This window comes from Rhyacophila brunnea, unplaced genomic scaffold, assembly GCF_057557595.1.
Source record: "Rhyacophila brunnea isolate RB1 unplaced genomic scaffold, BYU_Rbru_1.0 scaffold_23, whole genome shotgun sequence".
In the NCBI taxonomy this organism is placed as follows: domain Eukaryota; kingdom Metazoa; phylum Arthropoda; class Insecta; order Trichoptera; family Rhyacophilidae; genus Rhyacophila; species Rhyacophila brunnea.
Genome location: NW_028232893.1, coordinates 11,405,101 through 11,426,713, shown reverse-complemented (window position 1 = coordinate 11,426,713; position 21,613 = coordinate 11,405,101). Strand labels below are relative to the sequence as shown.

General features: G+C 36.6%; 1 protein-coding gene across 1 annotated transcript; it reads left to right on the top strand.

Annotated features, from left to right (window-relative positions):
- The first annotated feature begins 283 nt into the window (after positions 1–283).
- Positions 284–18,907, top strand: LOC147069489 (glucose dehydrogenase [FAD, quinone]-like). The gene is made up of 5 exons (XM_085950419.1): positions 284–1,249; positions 2,670–2,897; positions 8,269–8,401; positions 14,306–14,425; positions 17,413–18,907. The coding sequence occupies exons 1-5, from the start codon at positions 679–681 to the stop codon at positions 17,690–17,692; spliced, it is 1,332 nt and encodes a 443-aa protein (XP_085806545.1). The 5' UTR covers positions 284–678; the 3' UTR covers positions 17,693–18,907.
- The last annotated feature ends 2,706 nt before the right edge of the window (positions 18,908–21,613 follow it).

Genomic DNA, 21,613 nt, shown 5'->3' with positions numbered 1-21,613 from the left:
GGTTCTTTACAATCAGCCACAAGAACCTTCCAACTACTTGTGCTTGTGAATTTACCAATAAGGCTTTGTTATCGGATAGTGTGGACACCTGAAAGCCCGTATAAATCGTACTTTATGGTGAACGAGTTTACTTGGTTTTTTTGAAAAATTAATGTACTCTACAATCTACAACTTAATACGTAATAATTGATAGTTTAACTTGTTAAATTAAGTAGCATAAATATAATTTAAATTAATAAATTAATAAGTAGTGATAAAAGAACATCAATTAAACAATAATTTTGAATAATAAATGCATTGATTATTTCGTCAAATACATCATTACAAATACACAAGTTAAAATACAGTGATAAAACATGATAAAATACACGTAACTTTTCCATAAATACAGTCTTTGATTGTTCTGGTGTTTAAATTGTGAAAAACTATACTTTAGTCATTTGTGGCTGTGACGGCATCAAGAAAATATTTAGTGACAAGCTTTTCCTTGACAAAAAGCTGGTGAAACCGTTAAAAATAGATTTAACATTCAACTAGTACAATTTCATTGAGAAAAAAAACAATATAAATGTGGCCATTCATAATGACTAGCACGGGAAACGCTACATTCGAATATGTCAAATAGTTAGTGTACCGTGTATACGTAACAATTACATTTCAATTTGAAACACTTCAAACATGGATATGTTAAAAATCATATTCGTATTTTTGACATTGTCAGGAGAAATAGATGATATGTTTTGTGAGTATCGCGTAATTGGAAACTTCAAGAATGATTATATTAGCGAGGAAAATCACAATGAGAAAAAATACAATGCAAGAAGCCAATCAATTAGCGATACTTCGGGTTTTTCGATCTATAAACAAAGTGCCAAAAAATACGAAAACTTTAATGTAGACGATAGAGAAAGAAGAATCCTTGGTAGTGGTTATCCGAGATCCATAAACAATGTGAGTGATCCGTTTCTTCATACCGTACTTAACGAAAATTCTAGAGTTTCTATTTATGACCAAAGTACAGAAGAAAATGATTACTTTCACGGAGAAGACAGACGTGGACGAATGGTTGACGGTGATTATCCGAGATCATTAGACGATGATAGTGCTTCGTTTCTTCGTACCGGCGGACTGAACGGTGTCTTCTGGCGAATATGGAACCATCTAAAGACGTGGGTCGTCCAATTATACTGGCCTCGCAGCACTGCGGATCTCTTCGACTTTCTCCGGGAGAGTTATCCTTTACCAAAAGGTAATAAGTAATAATTATATTATAATAATACACTATTTTCCAAAATAGCGCCAAAAATAATGCATTTGTTAAGTTCATTTCTTTTGTAGCATAAAATATGAGAACATACCATGCAGTCTCCCTATTAAAATTTAACAGATAATTACATCAAACTATTCATTTTCTTATTTGTGTACCAATGAAGGCGGATTTCATCAATCACAATGTACACTAACTAGCAACACCAATAATTGAGCCCATAAAATAAAATATTTAAAGTTTAAAAAGTACATAAAAAGGGGAAAAGCTACAAAAAAATCGGTGTGTCTACTTATGCACGCGCGTTAGAAGTTATACTTCTTTGGCGTTACGAAACAAAAACAAAACTTGTGATAATTGACTAGCTCGTAATTATCTTGTTAAATTACACACTCAAAAAAAAGGACCGCTTATTGGAACGCCGTTTGTTTATTTCTATACACTTTAACTTATATTAACCTATAATTAACCAATAAAGTCGGTAAAGTCTGTTTTTTTAATGTTTAATGAATACCGGTATTCAATAAGAAATACCGAAAAACCGGTATTGACATTTTCATTCGGTATTGCAATCCCTACATGGAGGTACCCCGAATGAGCTATGTAGAGCCTATTTTAAGGATTTATAAAACAATTTCAACCTAAACTCATCCTTACGTAGGTGTGTGCAATATATCAATATCTGAATCGATTAGGTTGAACAGAGTTATTACTTTCCCAATTGGCATCACCAATGGCAGGTGAGTTATGCACATTGGGAGAACAAACGACTGATGCTACCGATTTTTAAGATAGTAAATTATCAGGGACACAAAGGTCAAGACTAACAATGTTAGAGTTCTCATTAACATTGTGTGTAATGTTACACCCCCGTATGGTCCCCATTTGGGGACGTCTTAGTGTATCTGGAGAGGCCCGAATCGGTATCGAATCCAACAAATAGTAACGGCTGATTGCGAAAATAATTAAATAATGTTTAATACCTGTCTAATAAATATCTGACCGGCAACATTGTCAAAAAAAAATACGAATGGCAACGCCGCATTTTTGCACGGCTCGCAAGTGTGACCGTTTGTTTTTGGCGGCAGAAGCTTATTTAACAGCACGCAGAAAACACTGTTCGCTCGCGCTACGCATATTTCGTCATCCGAAAAATAAATTATATAAAATGTAGTAATCTAGTATATATTAACACCAAATAAACTCGTCGTTTCCGAAACAATTCCGATGTGTCCCAGTGTTTAAACTACAGTATTTTACTATACCAAAGAGAAAGGTAGTTAGATAGTATCCATAAGTCTAAAGAAAGCTTGATCCAGCAAAGACCGTACAAACGCGGGGGTAACTAAGATTTTTCGTGAACACACTGAGCATTTAATCATGAATTACTGATACATTGTAGGTCTAAAAAATCCATTCAATGAATATGACTTCGTGATAATCGGAGCCGGCTCTGCAGGCAGCGTGCTGGCAAACAGACTAACCGAAGGAGGAAGGTGGACAGTGTTACTGCTAGAGGCTGGCGCTGGAGAGACCATAGCAACTGACGTCCCAATTCTCGCGGCGAGCTTCCAGCTAACCGATTACGCCTGGGGGTATACAATGGAGAAGCAGGAAGGAGTTTGTTTGGGTAACAAAACTAATACATTTTATTTTGGTATAGAAAACGGGTTTTCGGACAAACTGCTCGTCGTAAATCAGAAAATCTAGAGAAATTGGTTATTATTGGTGCCCTTCAGGGAAGCACAAACTTTTGAAGCTATTTGATGCATTATTAAAAAATTCCAACTATCTGTATAAGTTATACAAAACCCTCATCAGACCCATATTAACCTATGGGTCGGAATGCTGGGCTTTATCAAAAAAAAGATGAGAGGAAGCTGGATATCTTTAAAAGAAAGATATTAAAGAGTCTTTAGAACAGTATGTAAATATATGCGTTGTATGAAGATCTCCCTGTAGTCTCACACGTGAAAGTGGGGCGACTTCGTTGGGCAGGCCATGTCTCAAGAATGGAAGACACCCAACCACCAAAGAGGCTTCTCTTCAACGACCAGAAGGGAAAAGGATGGTCGGGAGACCTAGACTACGGTGGCTGGACTGTATAGAAAGAGACACAGCATACCTGAGACTAAGGCGGTGGAGGGAGCTTGCGGCAGACAGAGGGGAGTGGATAGTTAGATAAAATGTGTTGCAATTAAGTTACCCCTGTAACATAGTGGTCTATGCGTATGGGTGCGAAACTCGAGATATGCAGGTTCGATTCCTGCTGGGTGTCTTTTTTTTTTTTTTTTTAATATTTTTATTGTATTGGTTTTAATATAATATCTTCTAGAAGTTTTTTTAAAATTATGTACGTTCAAAAATAAAACCATCGGGGGGGGGTCAGAAATGACGCTGCGAATATAATAGTTGAAACCCTGAGACAAATAAATGGAAATAGTTTAAGGGGGGACATGCTCGTCGAAGGTCAAAATTGAGTTTTTATTGTATTTTCAAACCATGATCCTGGACACTCCTTAAACGTTGTAGATAATCTATTTATATAATTTTGAAGCCTTATTATCCTTTATAGTTATTTTAAACATTTGATTTAAACACGCGCGTTAACATAATTTTACTCCCTACTTTAATTATAGTTTGTCATTTTATGGCTACGGCCGTATGTTGTAGCTTAACCACTAGGGAATGACAAAAGAAATGGCGTATTTCAAAAAAACACTACCTTATTCTTAGGTCAATAATTATTATAAAGCAATCATTATTCATAAGATTTTTATCACACTTGAATGGTCAAAGACATAGCTTATAATAAATATCTTTAGAATCATCTTAAAATGTGTTAATCTTGCCGATTTTTGAATAATAAAATGCCTAATTCTTGTAAAATTTGGGATCACAGAGATTATCAAAATAATTTTTTATCGTGAATATTTTACAAAAATTATCTCATAATAAATTATACTAATGGTTTTATAAATGCGTTTAAAAATTAATAAATGTAAAAAATCTTAACGCCACTGCACAGTTATGTACCGAAATATGACTATATTCTAAAACATTAGAGCGAGAGGTTTAAAAGAATACTATTTTATGTAACAAAAATACTTCATGCAGTCATCAAATATTTAAAATAACTATAAAGGATAATAAGGCTTCAAAATTATATAAATAGATCATCTACAACGTTTAAGGAGTGTCCAGAATCATGGTTTGAAAATACAATAAAAACTCAATTTTGACCTTCGACGAGCATGTCCCCCCTTAATTAACGATATTTGACAAACCTATTTTAAATATAGAACACATTTTTTTATTTATTTTTTTATCTATACAAATAATGTAATAACAAATTGAAGGTCAGGCGATATGCAACGGTGCTTACTAGTGAGAAATATTTTAAAATATTTCTACAATATCTACTTGTTAATGAATCGCTTTTGAAAAAAACCTGCGGAAATAATAGCGAGATAAGTACCTACGCATAATATAAAACTTATCATGCAGGCGCTCCATTGGCGAGTCAAAAGTCCGAAGTAAATTAATAATGCAGCGATTACATTACGTTACGTGCTGTCACATGCTGGTACGTCGACAAATTTTGTCTATGGTTTTGTCATTCTGCAGAATATTTTGAATGATCAATATCTACATAAATTCAATTATCGAAAGTCCAAACACCAATTCATTAGTATTTTGAATTATTATTCATTATTGATGGTACTTTCAATTATTTTAAAAATTTATACGTGTGCGTACGTTAAAATGACATGCGATATTTAATCCATGTATAATATTTTGAACAGAACCCAACCAGTAGACCATAGATAATAGACGTAAACACTAGACATAATAATATATAATATGTAATTTAATAGACAATCCATAGAGAAAAAAGATAAAAACAAAGACCGCGCGTTTTGACGCGAGTCGAAAATGTGTAGGTGCTGGTGTTGGTACTGTGCCACAAGGGTATGAAGTGTCGCACTCTCTGATGGCATCCGGAATACATGTTTATAGAAGTGAATTATTTTAATTAATTATCACTCATGGTATTACTTATTGACTGATTTAAAAATGAATTTACCCAAATAAAATAATTATTATTATGCATAACATAAAGATTCGCAGATGATACCACACTAATCGCTGCTGATGAAAGGGAACTCTGAGAGCTGCTACACCGGGTAGAGGAAGAGAGTCGCAAATACGGCCTCCTTATTAATAGGAATAAAACCAAGTGAATGGTTATTGATCGGGCCAACCTTCTACCAACACCAAGTACACTCCAAAACCTTGAAACAGTCGACGAGTTTGTATATCTTGGATCGACCATCAGTGGAAAGGGCGGATGCGAAGCGGAAATAAGAAGGCGCACACAAATTGCAAAAAGTGCGATGACACGCCTTACCACTATATGGAAGGATCGGGGAATTTCGATTGCCACAAAAATGATGCTTGTGCAAACATTAGTGTTCTCGATATTCCTATACGGAGTCGAGTCGTGGACCCTGAAGGCAAGAGAACGGAAGGCAATTGATGCCTTTGAGATGTGGTGCTGGCGCCGAATGCTTCGCATTTCTTGGACGGAGCACAGGACGAACCAGTCAATCATCCAGGGACTGAAGATAAAAGAACGGCTCTCGACGATATGTCTGAGAAGAATTCTGCAGTTTTTTGGACATATTGTCAGGCGCGGACCGGACAACCTGGAGAGACTGGTAGTTTTGGGTAGCCTCCAGGGAAGGCGAAGCAGAGGAAGAGCGTCTGCGCGATGGAGCGACCAAGTGAAACAGCTGACTGGGGGCACCATCCATTCTGCCCTGAGAGAAGCGGAAGATCGAGAAGGATGGAAAGACTTGGTCGCTCAAAGGATGGCGAAATTTAAATGTGGTCACGATCCTCAGCCATGAGTGCACGACCAAGAAGAAGCATAACGAATAATTGCTTTGCAGCATTGTTTACCTAACAAAAAAATGATTTTTTATTTATTAAAATTCAACAGCTCTCTATTGAGATGGATTATATTCAGTGCTTTCCAAACCGGGAGGCGCATACTAGTGCAAAAAGAGGCGCGAACAAGATGATGAATTTGGATTGACTACTAAAAAAAAAAAAATTATCATGCGATACTTCATTGAAATAAAAAAATCATAATGAAACCCTAGTTCAATTTTGTTTGAATCGAAGTGAAGTATATAACACTGTGTCAAGAAACGCAATGCAGGTAGGTAGGTACTGCTGTCATTCGTAACATCATATTTGTACGAAACGAGATTGTTTGCATTAGTTGCAATGAAATCCATATATCGAGCCCATTTCGTAGTAGAAAAAGAGCTACGAGTAGCACTCTCCTCAATGCCACCTAAATTTGACAAACTTTGTCCTATTAAACAAGCACATCAATCGCATTAAAAACAAATTATTTTTAAAATGAATATATAACATTGAAAAATCTTGTTATTATTCTGTCAATAGGGTACATTTTTTTCACTTTTTGTATTGGTAATACATTTTTTACCATTTAAAATTTTATAAGAAGGGGGGCCGTAGTCACATAAAGTTTGGAAACCACTGATTTAAGTAATCGCTTCCTTGTTTTATTTTTTTATGCTAATTAATTTTGCTACGTTTGATAGTAAAACACTACTTAATTTAAAATGAATGTGAATATAATTTACGTCATTGCAACATATTATAATGAATCATGACGTGTATTAAAATTCCCTACACTCTGATCAAAACATCTGAACATCGTCAAAGACATGACTTGGCCGTGTTTGATAATAGATGCCTTAATTGTTTATTTTCCTGTCAAATTCACACAATTGCATAAAACGGGTATATTTAGCACTCGAAGGAAAAAATGTAAAAAAAAAAAATCGGAGAGAGATAAACAGGGAACTCAGAAATAATGGGAACTGAAATACATAACGGGTAAGGCGATAGCAGGTAACCGACTCGAGTAAGGAAGAATCCGGGTTAAACTTACACACGTGTCAATAATAAGTTTTACGTCGAATACTGAAAACTGCTTTCGGTTTATGCATTTACGCTCATTTAATGTTGGTGTATTACACACACCATTGCACGTGCATAATGCGTGCTTCATTTTCGTAGGACACTCACACATTCAAAATCCTGCTTCACCATGTGGCGTATTGAATATGGCCTATCGGTATTCTATTTATTATCTGTTCTGTGGAGATAAACCACTGTCATGGTGTAATGCGTTAATTACTATTTTAGATCTCAAGACACCGAACACTTGAAAAAAAATTTCACAAAGGAACCAATGGCCTGCAGTACATTTTTTTTCATACACCAACCAAAAATATTCAAAGGGTTACGATATGGTCGGTGACTAAAATTAACTAGTTATAAAAGTTATAAAATAACATTGTATGTAAATAATATCCTGGAGACATACTAGGGTTGGGAAACCGGTGATGCAGTCGATAAACAGTGATCAGATATAGCCGACTTCGAATGGCTACTACGCACATGTTAATATTATGCCGTGTCCATACTGGCAACCTCATTAAATATCACGATAATTATCAAAATTTGTTTGGCCAAAAATTATTTTAATCGAAATTTAATGAGGTTGCCAGCAACTTGTTGCCAATGTGGCCGTGGGTTTCAAAACCAGTATACCAAAATACCGGTTCTTAAAATAAGATGATACCGATATATTCGGAATTGAAAGTAGAAACAAAATGTATTAATTAACGTAAAAGGTTTAACATGTGTATTTTTTGTCGGGTTATGTGATGTGTAGTTTACTTCCATTGCCCTTCAACGCCTTTCAGACCAGCAATGTTGTATATATTTATTGGTAGATAGATATGTTTTTTTTTCATATATGTCACGAATATTACCGATAATTAGAAGTAATACCGACATTCAATAGAAAATACCAAAATATCGGTATTAGTATTTTCATTCGGTATTGCAATCCCTAGTTAAAATCAACTAGTAATATTATAATTTTGTTTAAGCAATGGATGACCAACGCTGCTACTGGCCACGCGGAAAGGCAGTTGGGGGAACTTCCGTCATAAATTACATGATTTACACCAGAGGAAATAAGCTTGATTGGGACAGGGTGGAGGAAGCCGGGAACCCTGGATGGTATGTACTTAATTGTAAACAATTGAATTGTATTATCAATTCAATTAAATGATTAATTTTCAAAGAAAGTAAACTTTTGACGGGTTATGGAAATAATTGATCATTACGTAATATTATGTGAAAATATAAATAAAATAATATGTGGATGGATACCTGTGTATTTTTGCTGTCTGTGCAGTTGCTGGCGTATGCCGATGATATCGACATCATTACCATATCAGAATTGGCGCTAAAAAAGGCATTCACAGCACTAGAAGCCTCTGCTGAAAGAATGGGCTTACAAATAAACGAGGCAAAAACTAAATACATGCCGCCTCACGACTGACTGCAGACATCACCGGATCAGCCGAAGCTTCACTCGGACGCTGCAAGCCCAAACCACCAAGCCAGTCGCCGTGGTGGACGCAGCATGTTTCTCGCTTGCGTGATCTTTTCAGAAAAGCGCGTAAGGCCCATCAACGTGCACGCCTGCGCAAGCAACCACCTGCCTCCATCGATCCCCTTGCAACCATGGCCAAATCCACTCGAACGGAATACAAGAAAGCGATCACTCAAGCCAAGAAAGACTACTGGCGTAATTTCGTCACCATTGAGGGAGGTTCGGACCCCTGGGGTCCTCCATATCGCGCACTGAGGCTGGGACTCAGACCGACGAGCCTCTTGTGCGGCATTGAGAAACCGGGTGGCGGATTCACCAGTACCGAGTCTGAAACGGCTGCGGTCCTACTCGAGGCCCTCATCCCCCTGGATGATGAATCCAGGGACGATGACGCCATGAGGATGGCCCGCTTTGAGACTTCTCTTCCCATCGACACGGATCACTCATCGTTGCCTTCCGAACAGGAGATCAACCACATCGTGCGTTCGTTGATTGCTGGCAAGGCCCCGGGCCCGGACTGCATAGACAATTTACTTGTCAAACGCACATGGGCCATCGCCGCGCCAGAGATTACAGCCCTCTTCAGTGACTGCATCAGAAGCGGCACGTTCCCCGACTGCTGGAAGAGGGGCTTACTTAAGGTAATCCCCAAAGCTGGCAGCCGAGAACCGTCTAGCCCTAAAGCCTACCGCCCTCTAACACTTCTGCCCGCTCTGGGCAAAGTGCTGGAGAAGCTACTGTGCCACAGGATTGAAGCCCACCTGGAGACACACTCGCCGCTTTCCGATAAGCAATTTGGATTCAGAAGAGGCAAATCAACAGTCGACGCCATTAGGAACGTGATTGCCATTGCTGAAAATTCTCGCCGTAAATACGTCCTAGGAGTTTTCCTGGACATTGCAGGTGCGTTTGATAGTGCGTCCTGGCCTCTTATACTTCAAAAGCTCCGGCTGAAGAGACTACCAGGAAATTTGTTCGCGTCAATTCAAAGTTATTTCACGAATAGATCGATCGAGTTTCGTGTTGGATCAACAACAATAGAGAGGAAAACCAGCATGGGATGTCCCCAGGGCTCAGTCCTCGGGCCCCTTCTCTGGAACGTACTCTTCGACGATCTCCTTAGAATTCCGCTTCCAACCGACTGTACTGTCATTGCCTACGCAGACGATGCGCTGCTGCTGGTCGAGGCCGACAGCAGGGCGAAGATTGAGAGCACCGTTGGCGAAGCTTTAGCATCAATTGAGGCTTGGGGTAGATTAACTAGACTATCGTTCGCACCTTCCAAGACAGAAGCCATTGTCCTTAAAGGACCGAGACGACTTAGCTGTTCGAGACTACCCACAGTCCGATTCGGTGACACGAGAGTGAAAGTGTCGAAGATCGTCACCTATCTAGGCGTCAAAATGGACACAATGTTAAATTTCCTACACCATGCCGAAACCCAAGTCCACAAGGCTGGGGTGGCCTTCCAGAGGATCGGCCGCATGGCTGGTGAAGGATGGGGCTTAAAAGTAAGGGCGCTCAAGATCGCCTACGGCGCCATTTTTATGGGAATAGCGGCTTATGGCGCCAGTGCCTGGTGCCCGCGCATTCCCAAGAGTGTCAAACTTAGAATCTCTCTTTTAAGAGGACAGCGCAGCGCGCTCCTGTCCATTACCAAAGCCTACCGTACGACATCAACCGACGCGCTCCCGATCCTGGCCGGTATTCTCCCACTTGACCTGCACATTCAGGTCAGCGGCGCTTCAGTGTTGCTTCTCAAAGGTGAGGAGGCCGACGTTGGTGATTTTCATCTCGTCCCCCCCCCTCGACGAGCCGGCGAGGGATTAGCACTACTGAAGCGCAAAATTAGACTCATGTCGCTAGATGCGGCCATTAAGACCTGGCAGCGAAAGTGGGACGAATCCACCAAGGGCCGGCACACATACAGCTTTTTTCCAGACATTCAGTGGCGAATGGAGATAACCAAGTATTTGACTCCAGACCATTACACCAGTCAATTTGTGACTGGTCATGGTGGTTTCGCTGGCAGGCTCTTTGAGCTTGGACTTGTAAGCCATCCGACATGTCCATGCGGATGGGAGGTACAGGATGCCAATCACATCCTATGGGAGTGTCTGAGTATGTGCTCCGAACGGGAGGAAATGCTCAGGTCGGTCCAACCAGCTGTTGGACCCATCGGCCCGTCCGACCTGGTTGCTACTAAGGCCAACTATCTTGCATTCAAAAAATTTGCGGCGTCTTACTACGGGCGTGAAGATCTCTTCACATAAATTTTGCTGCCTGTATGATTAGCTTCGTTCTTTGTTATATTAAAATAGTAGCTTCTTTTTCTTTAAAGTAAATTCCATGTGCTTTTTCTCTCCCTGGCACTTTGCATTAGAGTAAACTCAGTAAACTCAGTCAGAGCTCACTTTGAGCGTAGCAACCTAAGTCTTGGGCATCTTCTCCCAGGACACTCCCAGGCCAATTTTTAGATGCTTCACATCACCAATTGATGGGTCCCGTGATACTCTCGATTAAGACCGAGGGTGGTACGGGGCGGGTTTTGGTGGAGGGAATTTAACTTCAATGTCTATGTCACACCACGAGAAGGCGCACTAAAGTTAGATATTGGTGCATACAAGTTTGATACGGTCGACAGTATCATATACATTGGTTCTCTTGTAACTCATAATGATATTACAGAAGAAATCAACAAGAGAATCATGTCTGCGAATAAATGCTACTTTGACCTAAGACATTTTAAGTCCCGCATACTATCTCGCCGAACTAAAAGCACTCTTTACGACATACTTGTAATGCCATTGCTCACCTGCGCATCGGATACCTGGACATTAACTCTGCGAAATGAACGAGCCCTGAACATTTTTGAAAGAAAAATTCTCCGTCGTATATATGGACTGATCAGGGACGGCACCAATTGGAGGAGAAGATAAAATACTGAGCTCTAAGGGCTGTACGAAGATTGCAGCGCAGTTCAATCAATCGAGATTGGGAGACTGCGATGGCTAGATCATGTGCACAATATGAATGACAATGGACCGGCAAAGAGAGTGATGTCCAGCAATCCAATTGGGAGTAGAAGAAGAGGCAGGCCAAAGATTCGCTGGTTGGATGGAGCTGCCAGTGACTGCCGTATTGTGGGGGTAATATTATCGAATTGGAAAGCGGCCACACTGGATAGGGACAGGTGGAGGGAGCTGTTGGAGGAGGCCAAGACTCACACCGGGTTGTCGCGCCCCTGATGATGATGATGTGTATTTTTGCTAGATTTCGACCCTAATAATATTATTACTCAATGCCGTCAGATGTGACGTTTCAATTATTTTCGACAATCGTTATTAAGCCGATCAACGGGTAAATAGCTTTTCTTTTTTTTAATATAATAACCATCTCCTTGCTTTTTCGTACAAGGTGGTTGTTAGTAATGTTTAATAGTCACAAACACCCAGACTTTGAGATAATCACATAAATATATAGTGTCCTCACCGGCATCGAACCCAAAGCTCAAGGATGGAAGACCGACGCCTTGCGCATTGTACCACGAGAGCCGGCTGGGTGAATAGCGTATAAGCTAGGTCTGCATTTGATCACTTCATCTTCCACTTCATTTCAACTTTTTAATTCTGGTTTTAACACAGTAGTTTTCCCATGCTTTATGTGGAAAGCGTGTTACGCACCACGTCAACTAGCTACGTGAAATAGTTTTCAATTTTTCACAGAAAGCAGTGTTTTCATTTTTTTGTAATGCTCATTTTAATAAAAAGATGTAAAAATTATATTAGTTTTTGCTTATTTTCGAATTATTCGGTTAGCCACAATGACAAATGATGTTGAAAAGATGTCCGTGGGCGAAGGATCTACGTACGCTAGAACTTTTATCACAAAAAACGACGATATTTAAACCCACTTGAAGCAGACAATGCGCAGACTACGCATGTACTGCGATGCGTTCAAATAGTTCTGGTTTTAAAAATCAGATAATACCGATATATTCGTTATTAAAAGTGGAAACAAAATGTATAAATTAACCAAGAAGGTTTAACACAACTCTATTTTTTGTCGGGTTACGCGATGTCTGGTTTACTTCCGTTGCCCTTCAACTCCCTTGGAAATCAACAATGGCACGTGCTATATATTATTAATATTTTAAAGAGATTTATATATATACAATATCTATATTTATCCCATATATTTCACGAATACCGGCATTCGTATTTTTATTCTGTATTGCAATCTCTAGTAAAGATCATAATTCGTCACTGTTCTGGCAGAAGACACTAATACGAAAAAATGACATATTGAGTTAGTACCAAAATGTTCCTTATTTCAAACTTTACCGTCTGGAAACCTTCTTAATAAATAAACAGTCTTTATTTTAAAGTCATCCTTTTTACGATTACTTAATAAACTCACATGATAGACCATTTCAAACATTTTAACAACTTCAAAGTCAAATTACTCAAAACAAGTATTCTTCAGTTAGTGTGTTCTGCCAGAACAGAGACGATATATAATTTTGAAAAACACTTTCTGAGAGAGTATATTATAACCAATAGAAAAAACCTTTTTTTTTTTAAATACTAAGTCACCCCGACGGGGAATCGAACCCTGTATCTCCCGGGTTTACGCCCCATCCGTCGCATTTAACCAATATGCAACGGCGTGACATACTAATTGCGACAAATTTTAATTATTTGTCCAATAATCAGAATGACATATTCTTAAATCTTGTGAATTATTCCTTGAATAAAAGAAATAGTTAATATAGATGTTCGAAAATTCACGCAAGAAGTAATTTTGATAGAAAACACAGATTATTAATTAAAAATTGTATTATTTTATTGATTCATAAAGTATACGGTATAGGATTATGTATGGAATAGCATATCGGATAAATGGCCTCCACGGATTTGCTGGCACATAGACACTCTTTAGTCAATTTTTCATGACCATTTTCGTTTCAAATGGTCGGAATAGTGGTTAAACTTCATCGACTGTGAAGAGATTAATTAAAAATTCAGGGAGACTGGATCACTTGTCCGTCCTTCAACAAGCCGTTCAGCACAAAACATCGAAGCAGTTCGTGAGAGTGTAGCTGAGATTCCAAGAACATCAATACGGTACCGTGATCAAGAATTGGACATTTCGAGAAGCTCTCTACAGAGTATTCTCACGAAAGATTTGCATATTCATGCTTACAAAGTTGAATTGATTCCATAACTGAAAAGCCCACTGACCACGCACAGCGAAGAGAGTTCGTTGAATGCATTATGAAACAACACGAACTGTATGAATCAATAAAAAAATTACAATTTTTAATTAAAAATCTGTGTTTTCTATCAAAATTTCTTCTTGCGTGAATTTTGGGACACCTTTAGTTAGCCAGTCTTTTTGAAAAATATTGAAAATACCTATTAGTGCTCAAACTAACTAGGAATCATATCCTGGGTAGGAAAAGGGTAGTTGAATCAACAATATCGATGATGTTGTAACACAAAAATATATTCTTTAATCGACAGGTCGTACAAAGATGTCCTTCGGTATTATTTGAAGTCAGAAAATGCAAATCTGAAGGGCTTGAGCAACTCCGCTTACCATAGGAAAGGAGGACTTTTAAGCGTCGAGGACATACCATACAAGTAAGAAAATTGCCTTCTTTCTTCTTCTTTCTTTCTACGGCATCACAAAAAATTCACGGCGTACACAAAGAAATAAACAAATTAAACAAAGCGATAATTTATTGTTATATAACACTCTAAATTGACCACACATAACTTGAAAACACGTTATATATACCTACTAGAAAAATTACATTTGAAAACGATACGACGCCCGACGGATTTGGAACCCGAACCCGTATATTCACTGGTATCGCGCCAACATGCTTTACCTATTTAAGTTACGGGCGTTCTACTCAATTACGCTAATTTTAACTGTTAAGCCCTACATGAAATTCTTATCAAATTGCGTTTTCTATATTTTGTTAAAAATATAGTGTAGAATGTTACATTCTCAAATCTTGTGAATTATTTGTTGAATAAAAGAAATGGTTTATATAACATTCTAAATGTTTAAACACACAATATACTCGTAGTAGAGGTTAAATGCGAAATAAGAAAATAAAAATAGTGGAGAGAAAAAACAAATTGAGGAGTTGGTCAATTTATTTGTTGTAGTGATACAATTGTTTGCATAAAAATATAATCCCGACCTTCCTACCTACCTAATTCGCAAAAAAACAACACATTTAATATACTACTGTGTACTTCAATGTTTTTTCATTGTATCAAAACGCGAGCAAATAAATGAGCAAACATTGCATTTGTGGTATTTTTCACCAGTATATTATTTTTTACTCAATAATCAATACCTATACATGATGTTGCTTAAATGGCTATATGGCTTTACTGTCCACGATGGCCGAGCGGCTTAATCGTCGGCTTATAGTATCGTGGGTCACAGGTTATAATCTTGGGTCTGGCAAATACATAATATATTGGTTTTCAATTTGCGTCAGAGTATGGACCTAATAGGGTGAGCAAGTGACTAACATCGATTTCCCGTGAAAACAATGTTCTGTTAATACAAACCTCCACTCTGTAGAGGCACATAATATGATCTTATTAGGATCGGATTTGGTCATAGTATTAAATCATAAAAAACTCACTGCCATTTTACGTTTTATGTTGAAGTCGGTGAGTAGCAAAACAGGATCTCTTACCTGGAAAAAATAGAAAAGCAGTAATTAGTAATATATTATGTACTAGTATTAAATTGACAGGTAACACAACACTTTTAATAAACTTATTATAATATTACTACTCGAAATCAGAGGTAGGGATGTTTTCGGCAAATACCCGAAATTCACTCGTATTAAATGATTTTTACACCACCCCACAGTGTTTTTATAAAATTAAGAATAAATTAAATTGCTAAATAGCCCCACACGCTGTTATAATAAGGACTTCCGCTCAGGAGAATACTAAAAAAAGACGAGACTGAAACTAAAATTACTGCCAGAATCTAGCTAACGTATTTTAATGGCGGCTCGCTCACGGCAAGACTGAAATCTCTCAGTTTCAAAACGTTCGCTACTAAACTGAAGAGACGCGATCTGCTATTCTCCTAGTCTTTCAGTTTCTAGTCCCCCATAAAGCAGTGATGCCAATATCAGTAGATACAATAAAAAATAATAATTTCTTACCAAAATTGGTAGCACTGAACAAACAATAACAAGTCAAGACGTCAAAAGTTAAAATTGAGTGAACCGATTTTTAATTTAAAATTTGTGGCAGAAGTTGAAAAAATACCCCTGCCTGTATAATTACAGGCTGCCTGAATATTCCCATAGGATATTACGGAAAAAGCTTGGAATTGTGTAGGAAAGACAATGTGTTTGACAGTTTGAGGTTATGCGATTATTATTTCACGTGAAGAAGCATCAGTCATTGGCGACTTTATGAGTTCTGTCAGCAACCAGTTCGTCGAATTCTATACGTACTATAGAAAATGTAAGAAGAATGTCGGGTCTCTTGGATAGCGACATACTTTTTTTTATCAATTTGTGTATGAGCAAGTGGCTAAAATCCATTTCACGTAAAAACAATAGTCTGTTAATAGAAACCTACACTCTGCGGAGGCCCATATAGTCATATTAGGATCGGACATGGTCAAAAAAAATATTCAATAATTAATATACATAAAGTTTTAATCCTTATTATACCGGACACGGAAATTTCCGTGATAAATGTTTAAGAATGTTAAAAATACACAATTTTTGAAATACCTCAGAAACTTACATAGGTATTAGAATAAATTATAGAAAAAAACGCCCACTCACTCAAACTTTGTTTGTTTCTAATGTTTCGCAAAACTGTGTTTTTTCACTAATATGTTTAATTTTCTGCATTTTAGATGATATTCTAGTCGCAAACATTGCATTGATGTAGATTTTTACTAGTATTGTAACATCCAATATGTTTCAGATTTGAGATCAGAAAGCGACAGAGTAACATAATAATATATAGGACACATACAATATGTCCTGAATAATATCTTAAATTTTTTGATATATTATGAGAAGGAACTCCAAAATATATTTAATATCTATATTGTATTTATTAAATGTAAAAACAACGCGAAAATAGTTTCATAAATCGTTATATAAACGTATTTAGGAAGTGATCGAGGTATTTTCATCGAGGTACATCGAGAGCATCGACAGCTTCAAATACCTGGGGTTACATATAACGGGAAACATGTACACCAGTTCTTCAAGCCAACCGGATTCTGGGGCTCAGGAAGGCCGCTAAATACTATCTATAGAGTGTATATGGTGCAACTACGGGATCCTGGCAAGAAGACTGGCGGGAGACAGGGATTCTTGGAGGCGCCGTATGGGGTCCATATGATGTGCTCCAGCTAAGAAGCGAACATGGCCGAAGAAGAAGAAAACATTAAACTACCAAAATAATAAAGAGATATAATCGTGTAACATTAAGTTATGAAACAATATTTAATAATCATTAAAACAGTTATGTGTTATTAATCGAATTTGTATCATTATAAAAATATGTAACTACAAATGGTACTAAACAACTACAAAATGAGTAATGCTTTTTTTCAGAACACCTCTCTTGGATGCATTCTTAAACTCAGCAGTTCACCTAGGTCACAAAGTCTTGGATTACAATCAAGGTGACAAGTATGGATTCTCAAGAATGCAAGCCAATACGTTAAAAGGAAAGCGGCACAGCGCTTCAAGAGCGTTTCTAAAACCTTTCAAACATCGAAAGAATCTGCACATTCTACCACAAAGCAGAGTGACCAAAATCATGATAGACAGATTTACCAAAACTGCAACTTCGGTGGAATATGTTCGAAATCGAATAAGACATGTTGTGTAAGCCAGAAAAGAAATCATTCTTTCAGCTGGGCCAATCGCTTCTCCACAAATGTTAATGCTGTCTGGAGTAGGTCCAGAAGAACACCTGCAAGAGATGAATATACCAGTAATTAAAAACTTACAAGTCGGTCAGAATATGTACGACCATATGAGCTACATGGGTCTAATTTTTTTGATAAACCAAACAGGAATTTCAGTAACTGAGAGTTCCATGTTAAACTTGAAATATGTTGAAAATTGGTTGAGAAATGGGAAAGGACCGTTAACTCTTATAGGAGGACTTGAAGGAATTGGATACATAAAGACGAATATATCGGAAGAACTCACTGAATATCCAGATATGGAGCTGTTATTTGCTCCCGGAGGAATAACAGTAGACGCTAGTCAGTCCGTAAGAAAGGGAATGAAAATATCTGGCAAGTTCTTCAATGAAGTGTACAAAGATATAGTCGAAAAAGAATGTTTTTCTATTATTCCAATGTTGGTGCACCCAAAGTCAAAAGGCTTCATGAAGCTGAGAGACGACAATGCTTTTCATTGGCCAAAAATATACTATGACTACTTTTCTGATCCTCGAGACATGGCAACCTTTGTTGAATCAATTAAATACATCATTAAAATGTCTGAAACTCCCCCTTTTCAAAAGTTTGGAGCTAAATTACACGATAAACATTACCCAACATGTAAGGAATTCCGATTTGGGACTGACCAATACTGGGAATGTGCGGTAAGATCAGTTTCAGCGACCTTACATCACCAGATTGGTACGTGCAAAATGGGACCGGCTTCTGACGCAAAAGCTGTCGTTGATCACGAACTGAAGGTTCATGGAATTAACAGATTACGATTTATAGACTCCAGTATTATTCTAAAACCTTTGACTGCACACGCTAACGCTCCGGCGATCATGATTGGAGAAAAGGGAGCGGATATGATCAAGCAAGAATGGGGGTGGAAACCATATAAGATGTAAAATTGTTTATAATTTGTTGTTTGTGATTTAGAATTACTCGTAAGTCAATACTAAATTCTAATCTCTGTTAATTAATTATAAATTTTTCAGAATTACATGACTAGTATCGCTGGATTAGTATTTTTATATAATTCAAATATAATGTCGTGTCAAGCCTGTCAGGCACCATGCACTCACTCACTATGTAAAATAAATATATCTGAAAGATATTCAAGTATTGAAATATATGGTAATAAACATTGCTTTTCGTCTTCTGAATATTTCACATATTGTCGTTTTCGACAACCCAATCCTAAGGCGAAGAATATTCAAAGGCATCAACACTACACTCATTGGAGATCACCATCATGAATATAGATACAGCAAATGTGATATACATGTTCTTGATAAGGTAGGTTTGCTATACAGCTGTAAGACTTAATTATTGTGTTAATGAATGCAAACGTGTACTGGTTCAGAGATCACACTATACGGAACCGATTCATGCATGATTGAGTGTAATAAAAAAAATTATAATACAGGTAGGCATTTATGTTATAAAAACTGCGTGCATTTTCCAGATATTTGCGTTACTTTCTGCAATCCTGTGACCTGCAGTCTGTCAATGTGACTCTTATGATCCTTAATATGTTGGAGAAACAGGACGATGACACAAGTGGCCACAGTGTCGACATAAAATCTTGCCAAATACAATGACTTGCTAGACGTTGAGTAGAAGCTTTAATTTTATTTAATTTCTTTTATTGTGTTAATTGTCAATTCATGGTGGAAATACATTGTATTATTGATTCAATTTACTTAATAAAAAACAATTTAGTTTAGTACTTTTTCCACTTTTAATAATTAAATTTGGACTGGTTTCATCCTCAGAGGGACATATTCAACTCAATAATCTTTACAAAACAGGCATCTGTCAAAACAAATTCAAAAGGCGCCACAAATAATCTACCAATATATTGAATTATTCGTCCAATAATACTTTGTCAATAACAATTAAATTTAAATTAATGAAATTGGATATTAAAATTTCATAGGTAGGTACTGCGTCATTAAGGACGCTAAAAAAAATATTCTAAATTATTAAGACGGTACTTCAGTGAAACGGCAAATAATTTTTAACTATAGGTGCGACGAAATTTTTGGACTCGCTGCAGTGATGCCAACCATACTATAAATATACAATACTATAATTTTAATTCCCCGAAAAATGTAAAATACTATAATTTTAAGCCAAATATACCAAAATACTATAATTTTAAAGGATTCAAGACGAAACATGTTCCTGTACTATATATTTTTCAGAAATACTATAACTTTTACGCCTTAATCAGTATAGAAAAAGATGGCAACACTGACTCGCTGGCAATCGGAGAGCGAACGTCGAGCTGTGAACACGTCAATTTGTTTAGGGATGGCGACGGGGGTATTAATTCTTAAATCGTTTAAAGATGATTAAAAAACGTTATCCATTTACGTGAAAAAGAAAACATGTCAATGAATATATTATTATTGTTACTAATAGAAGACATAGTCTGAAGATAGAATACATGTTGGATTTATATGACAAATTATATATCGTTCGGTACGCGTCATTTGCACACCATGCCTCAACTGAGGTATAGCCTTAACATAAAACAATATATGAAGCAATAAGCAGGTACCTAAAATAACATTTCAATATATCACACAAACAAATATTTCTGATTAATCAATATTTAAAATAACAAAATACATTTACATAATTAATAAGTCATTTATAAAATTTACAATAAATAAAATACAATTTTACCACTTGATGGACAAACGAATATAAATACGAATATATATAATATTAACATTTGAATCAAAGAGCATTAATTAGCCTGTGCCAAAAATGGCAATAAGTCTTCTTATGGAAAGCATTTATGTTTAAATAATCATTCTTTTAATATCATTAAAAAAAATTTAATCCTACATTTGAATGAGAAATTAAAAAAAATCGATAAACAGGAAATCCTAGAGATTAATATGTATAAATTTTTGCCTAATTCTAATTTGTTAAATGATCAATTGAATTTTGTGTCATCTCCGTTTTTGTATCCTATAATATAATGTTTGGGATTGTCTTATTGATTTAACATAAATTTATAGATTGTACATTATGTATTGTTTTAGCGCGGAATGCAGAAACATTTATCATAACTAAAATTTCCTTAGCAGAAAACACTATGCAGAAACATTGTCCTTAGTTAAGATCATTTCTATTGAAAATAATACCATATTTAAAAATTCTCTTTCCTATAGTTTAGATAAATTATTTTACAATTGTTAAACGATTACAAAAATATGACAACTGCATTTTATAAATGCAATAACTATAAATACATATTAATATTTAATTATAATACTCTCATGTTTCCATTATAAGTCATTATACGTGATTTCACAGGCACCGCAAGATATTTTTTTAACATGGTAACACTAGCGTCAAGTGTCATTCCATCATCTGGTATCTTGTATTTCTGCGGGCTGGCGTATTAAAGTAAAATAATATTCTGCAAGTACATGCAAAACGAATTAACACTATCAATATTCATATTGAGATCCATTGTTAAATAAATTTGAGTGTATGGACTGTTTTATAGACATGCGAATTTATTTTGACAGCAGCTGTCAGTGGTAAATGGTAATACAGAAGGGGGCGTGTTCATAACAAAATTAGTCTATGGTTAAGGATTCCTTAACTCTATACTCAGTATAGTCTATAGTTAAGTCATGCTTTTCGGCAACTTATCCTTAGGATCGAAATCTTGGATTCTGCATAGAGCTCTTACTTTATTTGTTAGTTAATTTTTACTCGTATTTTCGTTTATATTTATAATCGTTTGTTCATTAAGTGGTAATATTGTTTATTTTTTACTGTAAATTTTATAAATGAACTAATCAAATTTTATTGTGTTTTATAAATAT